Here is a 22762-nt window from a genome sequence, read left to right on the forward strand (position 1 = left end):
TTCATCCCCCCCCCCCATCCGGGTGAATAAAGGGACACTCCAGGCACCCAGATCACTTCTGCCCATTGGAGTGGTCTGGGTGCCAACTCTCACTACCCTTAACCCTGCAAGTGTAATTATTGCAGAAGTGGTAGCCTGGTCCAAATCACAATGCTTTCCCATAGGATTGGCTGAGACTGACAAAGAGGCAGATCAGGGGCAGAGCCAGCATGATTCAAACACAGCCCTGGCCAATCAGCATCTCCTCAAAGAGATGAATTGAATCAATGAATCTCTATGAGGAAAGTTCAGTGTCTGCATGCAGAGGGAGGAGATACTGAATGTTTGGATGCATTTTAGGCAGCCATGACCCAGGAAGGATCTCTAACAGCTATCTGAGGAGTGGCCAGGGAAGTGATCACTAGGCTGTAATGTAAACACTGCATTTTCTCTGAAAAGACAGCAAAAAGCCTGAATGTAGTGATTCTACTCGCCAAAACAAATTCAATAAGCTGTAGTTGTTCTGGTGACTATAGTGTCCCTTAAGTGCTGCCTTGTAAATGTTGTAGAGTTCCTGACAGCAATGTCTTGCTGTTAACTGGTTGGTGACTAGTAAGTTAGTTCTGCAGTGTGACTTACTTGGCAAATGGCTAGAACAGGTTTGGAGCATCAGTGTTCGTAGTTTCCTACAATAATAAAATTTCATATATTTGTCTTAGTCTGAAGACCTACTGAGAGGACAGCTTAAAGGCACATATCCTTGCTTTGAAGTTTCTTATAAACTCTCTCTGCATTTATTTGATGTACAAGCCTAATGATAAAACTGGATCTAATTCCGAGAATAAAATGTTTCAGATTGTAAGTGTTGCCTTACTGCTCTAAGAAACTATACACTTGACCCATTATAAATCTTTACTTAATATACATACATCTCTAAAATACCAGGGATTTCTTCAAACACACTATTGAACTATGGAGAGAAGCGCATGAATCCGTCTGAATACCCTAAACTGGATTCTGCAGAGTATGCCAGTTCTTTGGATGACCTAGAATTTTTTGTAAAATGTTTTTCAATTATTTTAAACTGTTAGTGACAGCACAGAAAGCTCAAGCCAGTAAATCCATCCATCCTTCGTTTCCTCAGAGGAAACCAGAGAATTATCCACAGGAATTAGATACTCAATGGTTTCTGGCCACTGAACCAGCCCATGGTCAGAGCTTCAAAAGAAAAGTGCTCTGTGCATTTGCAGACCTTGGTTGGATGGCCAGAGCATCTCAAAGTTGGTACTCATTTGGACATTGCAGAGTCACTGAGATGCCTAATACAGGCCTGCCTTTTCCTGTATGTGTTTTACACCTAATGTTGGGAGGTATGGTTAAAGGGACACTTTAGGAATTATAACAATTTTATTGAATTGGAGATGGTGCTTCTCTGGTGCGGTTCACCACACACTGTACAGCCCCCTACTAGATGTATAGCTAAGGCATAGTCTACAAACTTCTTTTTAGCCATACCAACTCATCCCACTAGACTCCCTATTTAAACTAGATGAGGCAGTTGGTGCCTAGTGTTTCGCCAGGCGCTATAACCACAACCTTTTTTTTATTTTTATTTTTATTTTATAAATAGCACCCCAGTAACATTGTTGGTTCTCCCACAGTCTTCTGGGAGGAAGTGAGTTAAGGTAACTTTTACTTGCACATTCGGACTAAGGTTGCCAGTTGGCCTCTGGGCAAATCCCGTGGTAAAGATGACTGGAAAAGACTGTGGCCAGCCCTTCGAACATCTGGCTGGACTTGTCTGAGAAACGCTAAATATTGGCATGGCTACAAATTTTCTGTAGTTGTGTCGATCTATTCACTTTCTAGAATATCTAGCAGTAGACAGTTATTCTTGTAGAAACACTGAGCAACAGACTGCATCTCTACATATTCTTTGATCAGTGCCCTTTAATATTTTTCAAGTTGGCCAAGCAATTTTACTTGCACAAAAGACATCACGCCCTCCTCTGTGCAGCTCACAAGGCCAGTCCACATCATGGCCCGAGGTGGTGAATGCCTCAGTCCACTTTGCTCAGTTTTACTCTGCTGCTCTCCTATTACGATTTGTCTCTGGTATTTGACCCATTTTTGCTTCTTTATTGCCTGTGAACCTGTGATTCGTGACTTTGTCCTCTGCTAGTCCTGAAGAGATTTGATTCTAGACTGTTACTAGTAAGGTTGCCACTCCTGAGGTTGGAGAAGGTTCTACAAAAGAGCAATGGGTTTGTTATATTTGGCAATGGTTCTGGATAACTTTTGTCCCATTATGACTCTAAATATGTTCCATATATGTAAAGATTATGCATAGAAACAAAAGTTTGCTTAAGGTTTTACGTAGCATAATGTGCAAAAAGATTATCTGCATATACTTTAAAAAATATTAAAAAAAAAAATAATTCTCATTCCTTTAGCTGTAAGATATGGAAAATGGGAATTTTAGCCTCTGTGTAGCCAATAGTCCAATTTAGAATATTTTGAACAAAGTGCATATTTAAAACTACTAACCATGCCTACAATGTCCCTTTAGTAGGCTTAATGGGCCAGATTATGGCTTCCCCATGAGAGAGTGACCTATGTCACTTTTGTATTTTTATCTTTTTAAACTTTCGTTTTTAATATTCGATGAGTGAGTACCCCCAGTGGAGACTGTGCTATGAGTGGCCACGAACCCTAATTTAGTCCTATACCAGTTTCCACTAGCTGATCTATATAAAGTATTTTTAACAGTTGTGGATCCAATTTAAAATTAGGTGATGAAAGAAGAATGTAATCTAGAAAATGAGTTATAGCCCATTTCTTGCCAAATAAGATCTGATGCTACTGTTAACATGTGTCAATTGTTATGGGAGCTCAGTCTCTGATGCTAAATCTCTTCTATTGAAGAAATGTCTTGGCCAGAAATGAATCAGAAGGCATGTCATAGTAAACAGTTTGACTAAGACACAGAAAATCAGCTTGTGGAGGACCTATGAATGGTTGCTACAACCTTCTTTTAGGGAATACAGAGAGCAAAGTCCTGAGAACCTGAGGTAGAACTGAATATGAAACTTATCGAAGTCCTGTCCCTTGCATAGTACAAAAATATTCCTCTATTTCTTGCAACTAGGTTTTGCAAATAGTCTGTCCTACTCTAAAATAAAATCCCCCTCATGCAATTATGTGATCAGATGGGGCTGGTTTCCATCTTCAACCAAGTCCTTTTGTTTGTAAGCTTGAAGAACCATGAGAAATTGATACATCATGCAACAAACTGCTCAGACTGCTATTTGAGATGTTCATGCCTCACTCGTTGAACATTAACCACATCATGACCAGTCAGCAGAATCAGATATTCTGACTAGCAAAGTGGTCTATGCTGCATTATTCTGGAGAGGGGGTGTCTAGCCTTACACTCTGCTCTGCTTTTAGTTTTTATGGCACAGTGTTGGGGACTTATTCATTAAACTTTGAATTCCAATAGAGTAGACAAGGGTTTTTGGCCTATGGTTTGGATTGTGATAGTGGTGGCTTCACTATACTATTACATTTTTATAAATGTCCATGTATTGTAACAGCTGGTGTATTGGGGATCTGCACAGGAGAAAACCAGACTATTGAATTATTACGGTCCTGAATTTTTCTTTAGAATAAGCACCTTTTTGCTCCACACTCTTCTCATTTTGTTTAAACATTAAGACCAAATTAAGAAAAGTAATATATCTGCCTCAATAGTTTGGGGGAAAACAACTTGTGTTCCCACCATTTGGTAACACTTTGTGTAAAATGCAAGTTTAATTTTGAGGGTTTTTTTTCTGTAACTATACTGTGACTTAGTAGTAAACACCTAATGTTAAAAGCAATGTTTGATCATACTTTTTGCATTGGCAGGTTGGATTGGAGATGCGCCAGGCAGTGGGTCAGAAGTTTTTATTAGTAAAATACCACAAGAGTGTTATGAAAACCAATTAATCCCACTATTTCAAAGCGTTGGAAAATTGTATGAGTTCCGCTTGATGATGACCTTTAGTGGCCTCAATCGAGGCTTTGCATATGCCCGCTATACAAGCAGGCGACATGCTTATGCTGCAATTGCTGCATTAAATGGCTATGAAATGACAAATGGCTGTCGGATCCTGGTCTGCCGAAGTACAGAGAAGTGTGAAATTATATTAGATGGTCTCCCATGTATGCTGGAAAAATTAATGTTGACGAGTGTCTTAAAAGAATTGACCCCAGGAGTGGAAGAGGTATTCCTGCATCCAAGCCGCAAGAAGAGCGATGAAATAATGGCTGTCGTGAAGTACTGTTCGCATAGAGCAGCTGCTTTAGCAAAAAAGAGTTTGCGAGAAGGTATTCTATAATTTTTCCTGTGAGCTTGGTTCTTGCCAGAAACATCCTGTAGTTTTTGTTAACTAACTTGCACATTGATCTCTTCCTTATTAAAGGAACACTCTCAAAGCAAAGTACCCACTGTTGTGTTTGTGGTGACAGGCCATTTTAATAATGACTTGACGACTTATCTTGATACCTGTCACTGCTGCCTCCTGGTGTTGATCTGTTGGCTCCACTGATCTGAGCCCTGAAGTGCAGGGCCAACTCATTGGCTGAGAGAACTGACCCAGGACTCAGCAAGTGTGTGCATGTGAACCGCACAGCAGGCTTTACCTCTAAGGCAGAGATTCTTGCGGCAGTGGGTGGCCCATTGGTAAGTTGTCAAAGCATTCTTAGTTTTACTTATTCACTCTGGGAAGGTGCCAGGGCACTGAAGGCACTATAAACACTAAAGCAGGTAGTGTCACAAAAAAATTAGTGTTCTGACCCTGTATTCTTCCTATGGCAAAAACTAACTTCCACCCCACTCACTTTTGGTACAGGTAACATTCAGGACCTATGGTGTGTACGAACTTTGAAACTTTTGTTTACTACACTAGCTAGAGTGCCAGATGCTATTTATTGGATAATACTGTTTATCTACTGAAAATTATGCAGATAAACTGACTCAGTGACTTGTCCTAACTAAAGTGTGTACATCATTCATAACAATCTGGCTTATGTCTTTACTTGGACATCCTTAAAGGCATACTGTAGGCACTACAACAACTCTCGCTTAATGTAGCATTAGATCATGCCTCCTGCAGTCTCATTGCTTAATTCTGTCATTCGGAGTAAAATCACTTTGTTTATGCAGCCTTAGTTGCACCTCACTGGATGTAATGTGCACAACCTTCCAAAAGCTTCCTGTAAAGTGATCTAATATTTAAACTTCCTCTTGTGTGTTTAACTTAAATTCTTATGTACTGCTGTTAATAGCCTTCTAGGGCAGGGGTAGGCAACCTCCGGCACTAGTGCCATGCACGGCACTCAAGGCTGCTACAGCCAAACAAGCTCTGGCTTATCAGGAGTCCCAGTGAAACTTCAGATATCTGCTAATACGAAGACGTGGTGAAGGAAAATCCTCAATTTATACATTGCAGCACATAGAGTAAGTGATCTCAGATCACTTCCTCCAACACTTGTGAATGGGAATCCACAATGTAGTAGAGCAGCCTGCAGCTGCTGTTGCAGCTCCTGTACCTGGCCAGCTTGGTCCCCATTGGACCCCAGGGAAGCCATCCACACTGCTAGATTTACACAGAAATGCAGAATAACCCTCCCCTCATACAAATAATACTAACAGCCCACAAGCAAACATATATACAATCCGCACAACGATACAAAGCAATTACAGTATGTGACAGACCCCTCTGTCTTGGAACTATGCTCTATTCCGTTGCCTTCGTCTATGTTAACCGCAGCTTAATTGGTGAACGTTGGGAGGTCGCTGTTCGTGTAACTCCCACGTGGCTGTAGCCATTTTAAAGTCCCGAACGGCCAGCGGTGTTCGGCACCCAAACTATGGAACTGAAAACGGACACTATTTTTCACGAACACCGCTGAAGCCGCCGACCTCCCTTCTCTGCCATCCAGCACACGAACGTAGGTCTGTTCGGTACTTTACGGCACGAATAGACGCACCCCAGATAGCCATCCCATGGAGCCCGTTCGTATACCGAAAGACAATGTGAAAGACTTTGGCTCCATGGCGATTGAACTGTATGCATAGGATCTGAGCGGCATTCGGTAATAATGTGCGCTCAGATCCCAGCTATCTGGGGATACGTTGAATGTGGGGATTCTGTTCATGTAATGTAAAGTATTTGATTTTATTGTATTTTTATGTTCAGGTACAAAATGGAGTTTAGCCTCTATCCATGGAGATAATTGGATTACTTCCCAATTATCTCCAAGATAGAGAGGAGGGTTTATCTACATCAAAGGGGAGTGTTTATGCTTGTGCCACTGTGATTGGCTACTGTATCCACATTGTCCCAGTCTTCCATCTGGTCCCCTAGGGGAGTGTCCACCAGCTGGGAGACCTGCATAAATACCGGGCAGGTAGCCCTCAATAAACCAGATCTCTGCTTAACCCTCAATACGGAGCTTGGTCTCGTACTTGGGGGTATTGGATTCGTATGATTTACTCGTTTGGCTGTTTGGCTCATGAAAGATTTCGTATGGTTCCTGTTCGGCTAATTGGAACTGCTGTTAGCTGCTTCTTCATTCGGAAAGGGAACGTCCTCAGCGGTATTAACCCCTCTTATACCAGGGTGTACAGTAACAGTATAAATAACACAAGCAGAATACGGCAGCATACACACCTCAATTTAACAAAAATAGGACCGGCACGCTACGGGACATCTCAATCCTATATCGGCACAGTGCTGCTAAAAGGTTGCCTACCCCTGTTCTAGGGCCTCCTGTGTGTAAGTTCAATTAACAGAGCAGGAGATAAAAGCTCATCAATTAAAATCACTGTACAGATTGAAAATGATACTATTTATATTTTTATTTTTTATTTTTTTCCCCATGGAGGATGAGTCACTGCCAAGGGAGGTGTGACTAGTGTGGCATAAACAGAATCAAGTGATTTAACTCTTAAATGGCAGAGCATTGAGCAGGGACATGCTGTATACACCAAAACTGTTTCACTAAGCTAAAGCTGTTTTATGACAATACTATCCCATTAAATATGGCCTTGTTATTAACATAGAAACATAGAATGTGACGGCAGATAAGAACCATTTGGCCCATCTAGTCTGCCCAATTTTTTCTAAATACTTCCATTAGTCCCTAGCCTTATCTTATAGTTAGGATATGCCTTATGCCTATCCCATACATGCTTAAACTCCTTCACTGTGGTAACTGTGGTAGTCATAATTTTCAGTTTTTTTTGGTATACAAAATAAAGTTGTAATAAAGATTATAACCAAAAAAAAGACTGCACATCTGGAGTTTAACTTTGCTGCCAGTTGTGTAATGCCACATCCAGCAGTGTCATTGGCAAGCCTAGGATAAGCGTTCTGGGATGGCTATTGACAATACTGTGCAAATCTTAATGCATGCTATCAGCTGGCACTCTGCTAATGAATGGTGACTAGATGTGGAAGTGAGTGACTTAGCAGAGCAGCAAGGAGCCTGGAGGACCCAGATAAGAGGGCAAACCATTACTGGGAACTGGGCCAGGGTAATCCTACCAACATAACCTCTACAACAGACTTTTCTGTAGATTCTACCCTGGTCTTCTTGAGAAACTTTCATCGTGACCTATTGATCATATTATAACCTTATTCGTACTATTGCAAGTTAAGGGGCCAAAGTGGCTTTCTCCATTGAGTCTTAACAGGTTATGCCAAGCATCATAAATGACAGCCTGCTGTAGTGATTTTGATGCCAGGAATACACTGGGCTGTCTCAGGTTTCTTACCGGAGCCCCTGTTGGGCTCAGAGGCCCCTCTCTGGAGTGAAAATTCTGGAGAAGATTATCCAGTTAGCAGTCAGCTGATTGCACTCTGCCAAAGAATGGCACGCTGCATGAAACTGTGCACAGAATTGACGTTGACCATCTAGAACTCCCCATTGACATTGCTGGAGGTGGAATTACACTTCTGGCAGCAAATCTGTTAAACTCCATATGTGCAGTGTTTAATACAGATTTCAGGCACCAAGACCACTTCAAAACACTGAAGTGGTCATGGTGCTCTTGGTGTAACCTTTCAACTTGGTTCTCTCCTTGACTTGAATCACTCTGTAAGAATATAGTGGGTGCATCTAAATGGTTATGAAATATTTGGGATTTAGCACTGAGTTTGACTTTTGATTTTTAACTTTTTTGCATTCCTCTCTATAGGCTCGCATCTTCTATATGGGCAACCACTCACTGTAGACTGGCTTAAGTCTGAATTAAAGCAGAAGCTGGAATCTAGCAAACCTTCAATCTTGCGTGACTGTCACCTCGTACAGCAGATGTGTAACCTGGATGGGAGGAATATTGATAACCAAATGGTCAGCGCTACTGATTGTCTAGATGCCCTGTGTCAAAGATGGAAGCTTGGTCGACCACTGTTTATGATAAAGTTTTCAAGTATGAGTCCATGTGGCTGGCAGAGGTTTTGGTATCGTGTAGTGATACCAAACTATTCTACACCTTTTAGCGGCTATGAGTGGGTTATTGGAGAAAACCTTATACCTACTGAAAAACACGAGAAGGCAAGAGAGGTGGTGGCAAAACAGATCCTGACAAAGCTAGGTGGGTTTGTATTGTGTTTAATGTTTTTGTACTTGGATGTCTGTACAGGAGAAATTACTTTGGACAAACTGGAGTTAAAAGATACATTTTGTAAGTGCATTCATATTGGAAGACTGATTGCAAAGAGCAGGTTTATTTCTCAGCTGCATTATGCTCAGTATGTGGTTGTGTGGGTTTTTTCTTTCCATTGTGTTGCTGAGTACCTAACTAAGTGGTCTTATCTTTGCAGATGCTGGTTTGTCGTCTTACCTTCTTACAAACCAACAAACTCTAGGTTTGAACCTTGGGCATAGTCCATGTTGGGTAAGTGATCTCTGCGTTCCCCCCCCTACGTACCAGTTAAAGGAACACTCTAAACTCCCAAACTATTTAAGAACCCCATGATGGTCGATCATGCAGTGTGTAACTTTAATGCTGCCTGTGACTGCATAGACCTTCATGCAGTAAATGTACCAGCAGGGGTTAAATACTTGATGCTAACAAAAAGGAACCAAAAACAACCTGGGAATTAATTCTGTCAGCTGGGACAAGAATTAGTGGCCCCAGACCAACCAATGCTCTGTTTGCAGAGCTCAAAGTGTGCACTCTAGGGATTGTAATGGGGATACTTGTGGCTCCCCATGTCAGCATAGAGAACACTGAGCAGTCAAGCTCGGCCACCTTAGTGATTCTTATCGGATGTGGTCATTGGGCGACCTCCAAGGTCTGAATAGACACTGGAGTGTCACCCTCAATGTCTCCATGACATTTTGATCAGTGTTGGGCTTTGGCAGTAGATGGCAGCTACATACCAGTTTTGGCTTTAAATTCCCTGGGCTAATATCAGTACTGATATTAGAGGGAAACCTTTGGGGTTAGGATTCAATTGGGGATTAAGATTAGGTTTGGAATAAATATTGGGTTTAGGTTCATATTTAAAATGTGTTTAATTTTAGGATTGGGCTTCAGATGAGGGCCAACATGGGAATTTGGAGTTGGGCGTAGAACTGGAGTATGGGTTAGGTGTATTTAGGGTTTGGTTAAGGATTAGGGATTTAGACTAGGATTACGATGTCTTGGGTTGCAAAGGTATAAATATAGGGTATTGTACTTGGATGTTGCAGAGTATGGTTAAGATAACTTTAATACAAGGGGACACATGGTATAATGTTTGTTTGGGGTGTCCTGTCCTGTTTCCCATTCCCCACGGTGTCCACGTCAGCACATGGTATCTGGTTTTATGGAGTAAATTACATTTGGGCTACTACATGCTTCATAAACCAGATCTTTAATTTGTAATTTTGTCCTCCCTTGACGTGTAAAAAGTCCTTATTTACTCAATTGGTGCTCCGCCTCCGACGTGAGCGTGTGCGCACTGCAAGCTTATTAGGCCCTCCCCCCATAGCAAAGCCTCATATCAATGCTTTCCTATGGGGATTTAACTGACACTGGATGTCCTCCTGCAGAGCAGGAGGATGTCAAGCATCCCTTAGGCAACCTAGAGTCCTGGAACCTCCTGGGTTCGCCTCTATTGGTTCTCTGGTAGACTGCCACTAGAGGCCTCTTTGCACTGAAATTGTAAACATTGCTGTTTCTCAAACGCCAATGTTTTACATTGCAGGGCTAACTGGGACAGGGACACTATACCCAGACCACCCCCAATAACTGAAGTGGTCGGGGTGCCTAGTGTCCCTTTCAATATAATCCATGATAAGAAATATGCATACGTAAACAGGACATTTTGTTATGCAATGCCAAATATCTCAGGAAATAAGCAAATAGTGCAATATATTTTAGAGATTAATAGCTTATGGCTATATAGCAAAGGCACACTTTCACTTTAGAGGTTCTCAAAATGCTGCTGTATTAAATGTAAATGGTACAATCCCATTCTCAAGATATATAATCCGCAGTAGTGAGATGGTATCTCTCCAAGGAGCGATAGATGTAGAAACAAAAGTAGATATATTCAATGGTCCAGTAGCATGGAAGGAGAACTATACAAGGGAAAAAGTAATTTCTACTTGCATCTGGCAGAACATTAACCTGCTTTGGTGGTACAACCCTATGTGGGATGTGTGGAACCAGGAAGCAAATAAAATGGAAAGTAAAATTCTATATTAATCTGACTTACTTTATAACCATTGTATAAAACCGACACAAAATTCAGATTAGCTATAAAACTATACTTTACGTGTTTTCACATTGATCAGATTTCAGAAAAAAAACACAATTAGTTTAAATTTACTCTGGTCCTATTGCCATTTATATAGCGCCAACAGATTCTGTAGCGCTTTACAATATTAGACATTAGTTCGTCCTGATTTACAGGTTGTTTTGTTTGTTTTAACCTTATGTGGACTACTTATGTAAACAAAACTATTTGGTTCAGCTACATCGATGTGGAGTATAACAATACCTTAATGTATGCCAAACGGGGGGGGATTGCATCTGGACCCCCAGGGTCTGACCGGCGTATGCTCACAGGGAGTGAAGTATAGGGGATGTGTTATTTTAGAGGGTGTTGTGTGTGTGGTGGTATGGCATGTAGTGTATAGGGATACCGTTTGTGTAAGGGATGCATTGTGCTAATCAGTTTATATTTGTAAGGGATGCAAGGTGTTTCTGTGTATGTAATGGGTACATTGAGTGTGTAAGATGCATTGTGTGCTTGTGAGGTATGCATGGTGTGTTTGTGAGTGTAGGATGCATTGTATGTTTTGGTGTGTCTGTATGGGAGCAGGGATGCATTGTTTCTGTGTACATGGAAGGATGCATTGTGTGTTGTCATTCCCCTGTCCCTTGGTCCTCCTCCTCCCTCCTCCCTCCCTCCCCCCAATAAGTTTACTTACAGTTTAAATCCTCCCCTCCTGCTCGGTTATTCCAGAAGTTTGGTCCTTAAGGGGTTAAAGGTTCACTATAGTGTCAGGAAAACAAACCTGTTTTCTTGACACTAGTGCCCTAAGGGCAGGGCCGGTGCAAGGATTTTTGGGTACATAGGCGAAGATGTATTTTTCCGCCCCCCTCCCCCCCCCCCCAAATAACATCTTCACCTATGTGCCTCTTAACCAGCCCCTCTCCCCGTCCATTATTGGTCCCCTCCCTTCCCTATCCCTTAGTGTTCTTCTGACAGTCTGACACACTCACTGATCTGACACACTCACTGATCTGACACACTCACTGATCTGACACACTCACTGATCTGACACACTCACTGATCTGACACACTCACTGATCTGACACACTCACTGATCTGACACACTCACTGATCTGACACACTCACTGATCTGACACACTCACTGATCTGACACACTCACTGATCTGACACACTCACTGATCTGACACACTCACTGATCTGACACACTCACTGATCTGACACACTCACTGATCTGACACACTCACTGATCTGACACACTCACTGATCTGACACACTCACTGATCTGACACACTCACTGATCTGACACACTCACTGATCTGACACACTCACTGATCTGACACACTCACTGATCTGACACACTCACTGATCTGACACACTCACTGATCTGACACACTCACTGATCTGACACACTCACCCACTCTGACACACTCACTGATCTGACACACTCACTGATCTGACACACTCACTGATCTGACACACTCACTGATCTGACACACTCACCCACTCTGACACACTCACTGATCTGACACACTCACTGATCTGACACACTCACCCACTCTGACACACTCACCCACTCTGACACACTCACCCGATCTGACACACTCACCCGATCTGACACACTCACCCGATCTGACACACTCACCCGATCTGACACACTCACCCGATCTGACACACTCACCCGATCTGACACACTCACTGATCTGACACACTCACCCACTCTGACACTCACCCATTATTTTAATAAACATTTTCCACCCAGCCTCCCTACCTTTGAGAGCTGGTGTGGATGAGGAGTCATTCCCTGGGGTCCACTGTGGCTGCTGGGCGGCGTGCGGCTGTGCTGTGATCAGACGGCGAGGGAGCTCTAATCTCACCGCTCTGCTCCCTTGCGCGCTGTCTGCTGATACCGCGGGAGCCGGAAGATGTCATATTCCGGCTCCCGCGGTATCAGCAGACAGCGCGCGAGGGAGCAGAGTGGTGAGATTAGAGCTCCCTCGCCGTCTGATCACAGCACAGCCGTGCCGGGGGTCGAGATGGTGGCCTGGCAGGAGGGAGAGCTTCCCTCCTGCCGGTCACGGAAATCTTGCGCCCCTGGAGCCGGTGCGGCCGCCTTATGGACGCGCCGGCCCTGCCTAAGGGTGCCCCCACCCTCAAGGCCCCCCTCCCTAGGCACTGAAGGGGTCAAAACCCTCTCAGCTACTTACCTTAATCGAGCGCCGGGCTCCCTCCTGGTGACCTCTCCTCCCCTGCCGACGTTGGCTCCTGAGTGGAGCGGAATGCGTGGCAAGTGCCGAGCACGCATTCTAACAGTCCATAGGAAAGCATTTCTCAATGCTTTTCTATGGACGTTCTGCACGCTGGATGTGATTTTCGCATCCAGTGTTGCAGATGTGCCTCTAGCCGCTGTCAGAAAGTCTGCCACTAGAGACTGGATTAACCCTGCAATGTAAACCTAGTTTCTCTGAAACTGTTATGTTTACATCTAAAGGGTTAAAACCTGAGTGACTGGCACCCAGACCACTTCATTGAGTTGAAGTGATCTGGGTGACTCTAGTGTCCCTTTAAATTCAGTGGTTTGCAGACTGCAAAAAGGCTCTTTAAATTCTTGCCGAAGGCTTATTTGATATTTGGTTTGTACAAATAAAAGCAAATACAGAAAGTAAACCAGTGCAATAGTTTTTCCCCGTATGTACAGTTCACTAAGAATAACTTGCTGAAATGGCAAACTCTTTAATTGGTACAGCCCGTAGGTTAGTGAGAGATTATGGTGCCAGATGTGTGTCCTGGAGCCCTCCCAGTGTAAGTTGTCAGTTTGCTATTTTGATAACTTACCTGGGTTCCACTGGGTGTTGGTTGCACCTTTCTGTGCTGGCAGGTCCTGAACAGGAGCATCAGGCACCTGGGGGCCTGCTGGTAACTTCCTCCCATGGAAAGTTGTCAAGCTGGAGTGGTAATGCTGCGTGGAATGTTAAAGATTCAAAGTGCAAGTGATCTAAATTGTATCTCCAAATATTTTATATACAGTGTAATGGCAACCTATGTATAACGTGTGCTGTATACTTTAATAACTCAATATTATTCTTTTGCAGGCCAACTGAACATCCAGAATGACAAACATGCTTCAGAGTTGGGTTTTTCATTTTTTAAAGCTTGTTTTTTGATATTTATACACTTTTTAAAATTTTTATTCACATGTTTAAAATCACTGGAAAATGTAAATTGTAAAGTCTGCAAAGGACATATGGAACTTGTTTTTAGAATTGTATCCAGGCAACTGTTGACCTCTGTTTGACTTGTAAATACAGAAGCTTGTTATCTGGTAGTTTCTAGGGTAGAAAATATCAATCTATCACTTGGATCTGTTTAACAAGTGTTGTAGGTGTGACACAATATTATTATAAGTGACCGATGTGGTAAATTTTGAATCAAAGTTCCATATGCAAAAAAATTCTCGCCCATCTTCTGTGGGTTATTGCATTTTTAAGATGTAGACCTATTGTAGCACACTAGCATGCACAGGTAGATTGTCTGGCACATTGTTTTGGTGTTTGGTTTTTACTTTGTAGTTGTGTCTTTACACAATATAGAAATGTATATGAAGCGATCACAATAACACTTATTTTTCACTTTAAAAAAAAAAAATCAGGCTAAACAAAAAATGGAAATTAACAATATGACATCTGAAAAGCACATGAAAGGATGCTGTATGATTTTAAAAAAAGAATGAACACACTACATGAAGGTCCTGTTCACTAGAGTGTGTAGTCATGAATGTAACCAGTAATACTTTGTTTTTACAGCCACTGGTTGGCCCATACATATTTTAAAACTTGTTTAATTTTGTTACAGCATGACTTGTCTTGTTTTTAACTTGTCTATAATACATATTTTTGTATGACACTTGGTGTGGTTTTCATTGATTATTGAATTTTAATGGTCTAAGATAATTAACATGTCAACAGGAAAATTTTACCTGAATGATTTGTCTCAGTCCTGCCTTCTATACTACCTGCACCATAGGCAACATTAATTTGTCTTCAGACTTTCTTGAGAAGGTAACCAGCCAGTGTTACACACACACCAGATTTACAGCCCTTCCCCCTCCCCCCCCCCCCCCAAAAAAAAAAAATGTAATGCCTACACTTGGGATTACTGTTGCTTAACCCCTTCCCGACAAAAGATGGAAAATTTTCATCAAGCTTGTCCTTGCGTTAAGGACCAAAGACGGAAAATTTCCCTACTTTACTAAAGTTAAGCCCATATCGCCGCAATCATGGGGTTAACGCTCATCTGTTATGCCTCGGTATTCGAGGCAGTCCAGGAGCACCGGATCGCACTGTCCCTGCAGCAGTGCAACAACCTGTGAGCATATATGCAGCAGGGACTCTCAATCCACTTTTTTTTTTTTTTTTTAACCCTGAGGGGTTCCTTTTTTTTTTTTTGTAAAACTGTTTTTATTTGTGTTGTCAAAGTTGAGGGAAAAAATAGGACTCGCAGGTCCCAGGAGACATATCACGATCTACAACAGCATGAGCACCATTCATTAGCGTAGGTAGCATGACGTGCGGGTATGCTCTCTGGCTCGCAGGCCCACAATGTTGCCGGACACACAGGTCCCTTATAATTTCTAGGGTTGCATATATGGTTTTTAACTTCACCAATTATTACTGTTTACCTAGGCGTTAACCTAATCATGGGCGTTGGAGCAGGAGACATTCCAGTCTCTGTTCAGTCCCTCTGTTGCTGTGTATGTGTCAGGGTTATTCAAGAGTGTGTGGGCGGTCGGTTACCCTTTGGTGCGGTGTGTAGGCTCGGGGGTCGCGTGCGAGTTAGCATTTTTTTTTCCCCTGTTGGTTATGGGCCTTAGCTTGCATGTAGCCTACTGTGCATGAGAGCGTCATGCCGATGTCTGAATGGGCTTGAGTCATTTTCGTGTGGCAAACTCAGCATGTTGCTGCGTTTTGTCTGGTGTGCCAGGTCTCGTCATTATGGGTGTGCTCAGTCTGTCCCTCTGTTTTTTGGTTTTTTTTTGTTTAATTTGGTTTCCTCCCTGTTTCGCTTTTTGTAGGCTCCGTCTCCTTAGCCCAGTCTTCCGTCAATTCTTGTGGTCATTTGTTGGTGTCCGTCTGTTAATGGTAGAATTAGTGTGTGGGCCTGATTTCGCGTTTTGTCGTGTGCCCGTAGTCCTATCGTATGGTGTCATGTCTGTTCCAGCTGTATATCTTGTTTGTTTCATGTCTCCTTACTACTTATCCTTTTCCCTTGTCCAGTTATGTTGTTTAGTAAGAGTTTTTTTTGGTTTTTTTTTTTAGCATGTCTGTAGTTGATATTATTCGTTTATTTGTCATGTATCTAGTTTTATATGTATATGTTTTGTTTATTTGCTGCTGTGTCTTTGGTCGCTCACCGTTTCTTGCATGTGTTGCTTCTTTGTGTGCTCCATGGTTGCTGTGTTTGTCATGTGTCCTCCACTTTGGAGTTCGTGTCTCTCTGCTCTAGTCGTGTTTCATATCAGCTTCTAGTGTAAGTGTCCCTTTTCTTCTTTATCTGTGTGTGTGTGTGGAGATCTTCTCCCCTTGAGGGGAGGGAGGGTGTCTGTCTCTCCCCGAGTCCCCTCCTACGCTCATTCCGGCTCTCCCGGTTGGGTGCACTCTTTTTGTTTCGTGTCTTAAGCGATATACAATATCCAGGGTGTCCATAATTCTGTGTCTATCCTCCTTGCCTATTGTTTCTGCTATTTTGGCTTACGCTCCTCTTCTTATGTCTTCTACTTTATTCTTCCATTGTTCTATTGTGGGTATATGTTCTTTCCTCCAATGCAATGGGATTAGGGATTTAGCCGCATTTAGCAGGTGTCTCAGGATTGACTTTTTGTAAGAGGGTATGGGTCGTTCTGTGTGGTGTATGAGGGCAGCCCCCATTGTCAGCTCTGTAGGGTCTCCTAGGATGTGTCATATTTCCTGTTCAATGTTCTCCCAGTACGGTTTTATTTTATCACAGTCCCACCAGATGTGCTTCAAGGTTCCGGGGCCGTTTCCGCATCTCCAGCAGATGTTCGGAATGGTTGGTGTGTAGCGGTTAATCAGGGAGGGTGTGCGATACCAGTGCGTGAGAAGCTTATAGTTTACTTCCTGGTAGTGGGAGCTAGTGGAGCTTTTGTGTTGTAGTATTAAGATCTTTTCCCACTGGGTATCCGCAAAGGATTCCCCCGTCCATTCCTCCCACTGCCTTTTGTATAAGGTGTTTTCTGTTCTTTGTCCTGTCATTATGCTTTGATATATCATGGAGACCCTCCCTCCTGTCTCTGGTGTCTGTGTGCATAGGTTCTCGAACCATGTGAGGTCCCTATGTATTTTGGCTCTATGTGGTAGTAGTGAGTCAGTTGGGCGTAATGGAATTGGTGCATCAGTGTGTGTGGCCTCTCTTCCGATATGTCACGCAGTGGTTTCACTACCGTGTTGCTTAGAGTTGCATATATGGGTATGTATCCGTCTTGGTTCTCAATCGGCCAAGCTGATGGTGGGAGGCTGTCTCCTAGATTAGGTTTATATGTGATCGGTATCAGCGGGCTGGGTTTGGGTGAGATCTGCTGTCCTTTCCTTAACATATTCCAGTGTCTCAGGTTGTGCGTGAGTGGGGATTCCTCCCCCAATAATATCTGTGCGTCCACTTCTCTATGCCAAATCAGTGTGTGCAGTCTTTTCTCAGTGGAGTCCCTCCAGAGTGTTACCCATCTTTTGTTAGGTGTGTCCGTGTGGAGTTCCTTGAGTCTCTGCAGTGCCGTTGCCTGGTGATACCGTCTGTCTGGTAGGGCTAATCCCCCCCCAGCTTCTTGGTAGGCAGAGTTTATCAAAGCCAATGCGGGCCTTCTCCCCTCTCCAAATGTATTGTGTGATTGCCGTTTTGAGCGTCTTGAAAAATGTTTGTGGAATCACCTGTGGAGCTGTGTGAAATATGTAGAGTAGCCTAGGTAAAACATTCATTTTTACTACTGCAATTCTCCCCAGCCAAGATATGTGGGGGTAATGCCATCTTTTGAGGTTCCCGAGAATGGTCTTCAGTAGGGGCATGTGGTTATGGGCGTAAATGTCCTTTGCCTCGCGTGTGACCCACAGCCCGAGATTTCATTCGGTCTGGACTCCAGTGGAAAGGGTCCCACATGCCTTTTGATCTGTGCGCATTCTTCCTCAGGGACCGTGACGTTTAAGATCTCGCATTTAGTGATGTTCAATTTGAGTCCAGACAAGCGTCCGTATGTTTCGAATTCCGACATTAACTGTGTGGTGGAGGTTAGTGGGTTTTCGAGGAAGAATAGCATGTCATCCGCATATGCGGCCACTTTGTGTTCATGTGTTCTGTATCTGAGGCCCATTATCCTCTCATTTTTCCTGATGCGGTCTAGGAGCGGTTCCAGAGTGAGGGCAAACACCAGGGGTGACAGCGGGCAACCCTGTCTCGTGCCGTTTTTGATGGGGAAGCTGTCGGTGAGGGCCTCATTTACTCTAACCCTGGCAGACGGTTGGTTGAAGAGTGCTGTGATCCATGTGAGCAGGCAGTTTCCAATACTTGTCGCGCGTAGTGTCTCCGTCATGAAGTTCCAGTCTACTCTGTCGAAGGCTTTTTCAGCGTCTGTCGACAGCAGTAGTAGCTTCGTTTCCATTTTTTTTGCTATATGTTGTATGGCAAAAAAACGTAGGGTGTTGTCTCTGGCCTCGCGGCCAGGTATGAAGCCCGTTTGGTCTGGATGTACTAGTCTAGCCATGTACTTCTGTAGTCTCTTAGCCAGGACCTCCGAAAACAGCTTGACGTCTACATTGAGGAGTGAGATTGGGCGGTAATTTCCAACCTGTTCGGTGTTCTTGCCCGGCTTCGGGATCACCGCTATTGTTGTGGCCAGGGTCTCCCTGTGGAAGGCATTGCCTTCTCTCAGACTGTTTAGGGCTCTGGTGAGGTGTGGTACGAGGGCGTCTGAATTTCTTAAGATATTCCACCGGGAAGCCGTCTGGTCCCAGTGCTTTCCCTGTTTTCGCTTCTTTTAGTGCTAGTCGGATTTCCCCTTCGGTGATTGGTGCTTCAAGTTCCTCTGCTTCTTCCGGCGTGAGGGCTTTTGGTTGGAAGTTCCCCAGGTATTCTACCGTGTCCCTCTGTTTTGTGGCCTGTGGCAAACCTCCTTCGTCGTCATTTATATTGTATACTTTTGTGTAGAACTGTTTAAATTCATCTGCGATTTTCTCCGGAAATTGTGTGATCCTGTTGCGTGTGGTTCGTATTGCGTGTACCTGTGCCCTGCCCTGTGTGCCTCTCAGCATCTGTGCTAGTAGTTTGCCTCCCTTGTTGGCGTGTATATAGAAGAAAGTGCGTGATCGCTGTATTCTTGCATGTCTGCGTTCGAGAAGTTCTGCCAGCTGCCTCCTGGTTGCTATCAGGGTCCTGTAGGTCTGTTCTTGTTGATCTAGTTTGTGTGCTGTTTCCAAATCGGAGATTTGTCGTGCGAGCTCCCTGATTTGCTGACCGGTCTCCTTCTTATATTGGGTGGCCATGCGGATAAGGTGGGCCCCTGAGCACGCTTTTATGTGCTTCCCAGATCGACATGGGTGATATGTCATCTGTGCTGTTCTCCTCAAAGTACTGATTTAAGTGTTCTGCGATCTTCTCCTTCGTCGCCGCGTCTGCCATCAAGTAGTCGTTTAGCCGCCACGCTGTTCTAGTCGGTCTGAACAGGGGTGAAGCCATGGTCGCCTGTGCCGCGCTGTGGTCCGACCATGTCGTGGTGAGGATATCCGTTCTCTGTACGTACGTGAGTCCCTCTTGTTGCACCAGGACATGATCAATTCTGGAGTACCTGTTGTGGACGGTGGAGTAGTACGTGTAGTCTCTTCCCTCTGGATTGAATGCTCTCCACGTATCCACCAGCCTCAAGTCCCTGAGGGCTTTGTGTATCGTCTTTATTGTCGCTGCTGGTACACTGCTATGGCCCCTGGAGGAGTCTACCCTTGGATCCAGGGGGACATTAAGGTCACCTCCCAGTACAAGGGTGTCCTCCGTGAATCGGGATAACTTTGTCAGTGTCTTCGTGAGGAAGCTGGCTTGGCCACTGTTGGGTGTGTGTATACTGTGGCGAAGGTATACACCTTCTGCGCTATCTCACCCTTGATGAAGAGGAATCTACGTCCTGTGTCTCTTAGCGCGTCCGTTAGTGTGAATTGCAGGTGTGATGCCAGAAGGATTGCCGTTCCCGCTCTACATGCCGTTGGTTGGTTACTAATTCGTTGGAAATGTTTTGTCTTTGAGTAGCTTGTTTGTATCTGGTCTGAAATGTTTCTTGGAGCATGGCCACTGACACATGTTGTTGTTTGAGACTGCGCAGAAGGTGCGACCTTTTTTTCTGGAATGTTAAGTCCTCTACAGTTTTGAGAGTGCACCACGAAGGGTGACGGTGTATACGCCATTTGTGTGTTCTCAGCGTTTCCGAATGGGTCAGTCCCACCGTCTCTGACCTCAGAACTGGGAGGGCGTCGCGTGTTCTCTTCCACGGGTCGGCCCGGACGCGCCCCGGCATGCCCCCCCCGGGTTGGTATGGGTGTTCAAGGAGGGTGCGATAGGTTTATGGGTAGTATGGGACGGTGTTCGTGTGTGGTGCTGCCTGTCGTGTGGTTGTTTACCTCCTCGTTGTGTCTAAGGGTCGGACGTGTCTGTTCTCCTCACTCTCTATTGCCGTGTGTGTGTGTTAGTTCAAGTGATGTTCGATTGTATTCCAGCCCCCAATATGGGAAGGCACTGTGTAACTGGGTAGATAGTCAGAGCCGTACCGCTGGTCTCTATTTCTGGCTGGGCGTCAGCAGTGGGTCTCCCAATGGTTAGTCTACACGGGTATTGTGTCAGGTAGTGGCCTGTACCTTGTAGTGTGTTTGAAATCTATTTGTGTGTCGTGGGTCATCATTCCCACTATATGTGTAGCGAAGTGGGTGCATCATGCTGTACAGTGTGAGTGGCTATGTTGTAACCTTGTCGATGGGGTAATATTCGCATTTGTCTTGACCTAAGCCTAGGTCTGCGTTCCATGTGCAGCTAGCGTGTCGTGTCATCTCCCTTAGTTCCTGTCAGTCGTCTTGTGTGTATGTGGTGAGGTTCGGGGTGCTGTCTCATCCGAGGGGGGGGAGGGGATGGTTCCGAGCCAAGGGTACCTAAGTATCTACGTTGGTATTCAGGGGATTGGGGGTGCTCTGTGGAGTTTCTGTAGGCCACAGGGCATGGTTGTGGTCTGGTGTGCAATAGCTCATAGATTGTGCTGTTCTGCCCCTTAAGGCTTTTTGCAAGGTAGTCAGGGTATTAGTGCTGTCGGGGCATGTCATGTTGTGAGTGCCGCTGGGGTAGCCGTCCAGTGTGCCCGTGAGTTGCTGTTGCAGCGGCCGTCCCTCTGCTGGGTGGGAGTCCGGCCGTTTGTTTCGTCCCATCTGGCAGGTTAGCTCGCTTAGGGTGTGCTGTTTAGGGCTGAGCAGGACGGAGCTCCTCAATCAGGCAGCATCTCCTTCGGCATCCACGCCCCCCGGGTTACATTTTTTAAATCCCAGTCCAAATAAAAAATGAACACCTTCCCTGTCAGTTGATCACTTCCTACACTGCACAGGGATAGGCAACTTCGGCTCTCCAGATGTTGTGGACTACATCCCCCATAATGCTTACACACATAATGCTGGCAAATCCATGGGAGGTGTAGTCCAAAACCTCTGGAGAGCCGAAGGTTCCCCACCCCCACAGTGATCAAAATACTTTATTTTATTATTTTTTTTTTTTACCCCTGGGAATTTACTGTTAGCGCTGCTTACTGCTAGTATGGGGTTAACGGTACTGTTTATTAAAAAATGCTCGTTACACTACACATAAAATGATCTCACGCCAAGGTTCAAAATATGCATTTTGAATTACCCCATGGTGTATTCTTTAATAAATAGTATGTTTGTGGGGAAGTTTGAATAACCAGCCAGCTAAACTATTCCAAAATGGAACATAGACACCGCGTAAAACCTCAAAGCTAGAAAAAAACTGGCTGCGTCTCAAATGTGCCCCTTCAACATCCACATTATTCCTGGCAAAGGTGAATATGGGGTATTGCTGTACTCAGCCGACATAGCTGAGCAACATATGAAGTATTATACAGTCGTAGCACACAAGGTTTTGGAAAACATACTGTGCAAACTCACTTTGTGTGTCAAAAAGGCAGAAAAAACGTATTCCCACTATACTTGGTACAAGCTAGCGGAAACATTATCCCACGCCAAGGTTCAAAATATGACTTTTGAAATACCCTGGTATGTCTTCTTTAAGAAATGGTGTGCCTTTTTGGTGTAGTTGGAATATATAGCTTGTTAAAAGGCTTCAAAGTGGGACAGACGCATCAAAACCCTCCATGAAAATTCACACTTAAAAACCTGAACTTATCACGTCTTTTACAGCACTGTAACTTCACAAAATAGTGTCTAGGTCATACATTGGGCAGAAGATGTTACTGCGCATAATTTGTGGGGGGGTTTTGTTTTGTTTTTTGATAGTGGTACATTTCAAGTGTAAGAAATACTCAGTAAAAATGTAACTTTTTTTTCTCACCACAAACATTGACATAACTTGTCACAATTTTGGGGTGGGGCGGGACCGCCGAGCTGAACGGTCGCACACAAGTTCAGCTCCTGCAATATTCCCACAAATATGCTTAAAAATTATGGCGAACGACCTAGCTACTAACCGTCAGCAAGGGTCTCCAGAACCACGAGGTTACCGGGTCCTGAGAGAGGCTGGCTCCCGCAGCTACAGTCCCCAGGAGACTAAGCCCATGACTACCAAGTTGGGGCCTACGCCGGCGGTAAGAGGGGCAGGCGGCCGCTGCCCCACTATCCTGCCCAAAGGTACCAAGCCGGAGATCGAGACCCGGTCCTCGCCCTGTTCCCCCCCCCCCCCCCCCCCATGGACCGGCGGGGGAGATCCCGGTCCTCACCCAGAAGCTA

At 44.4% G+C, this 22762-nt stretch overlaps 1 protein-coding gene across 1 annotated transcript in view; it reads left to right on the forward strand.

The window, feature by feature from the left end:
• Positions 1–14571, forward strand: part of LOC134601009 (dead end protein homolog 1-like) — a 38772-nt gene extending 24201 nt beyond the window's left edge. The window contains exons 3-6 of the mRNA XM_063445423.1: positions 3889–4350; positions 8228–8626; positions 8856–8929; positions 13853–14571. Coding sequence (XP_063301493.1) covers positions 3889–4350; positions 8228–8626; positions 8856–8929; positions 13853–13861 — 944 coding nt within the window. The 3' untranslated portion in view covers positions 13862–14571. The remainder of the gene's footprint in view (positions 1–3888; positions 4351–8227; positions 8627–8855; positions 8930–13852) is intronic.
• Positions 14572–22762: the final 8191 nt, after the last annotated feature.

The sequence above is a fragment of the Pelobates fuscus genome, chromosome 3 (assembly GCF_036172605.1).
Source record: "Pelobates fuscus isolate aPelFus1 chromosome 3, aPelFus1.pri, whole genome shotgun sequence".
In the NCBI taxonomy this organism is placed as follows: Eukaryota; Metazoa; Chordata; class Amphibia; order Anura; family Pelobatidae; genus Pelobates; species Pelobates fuscus.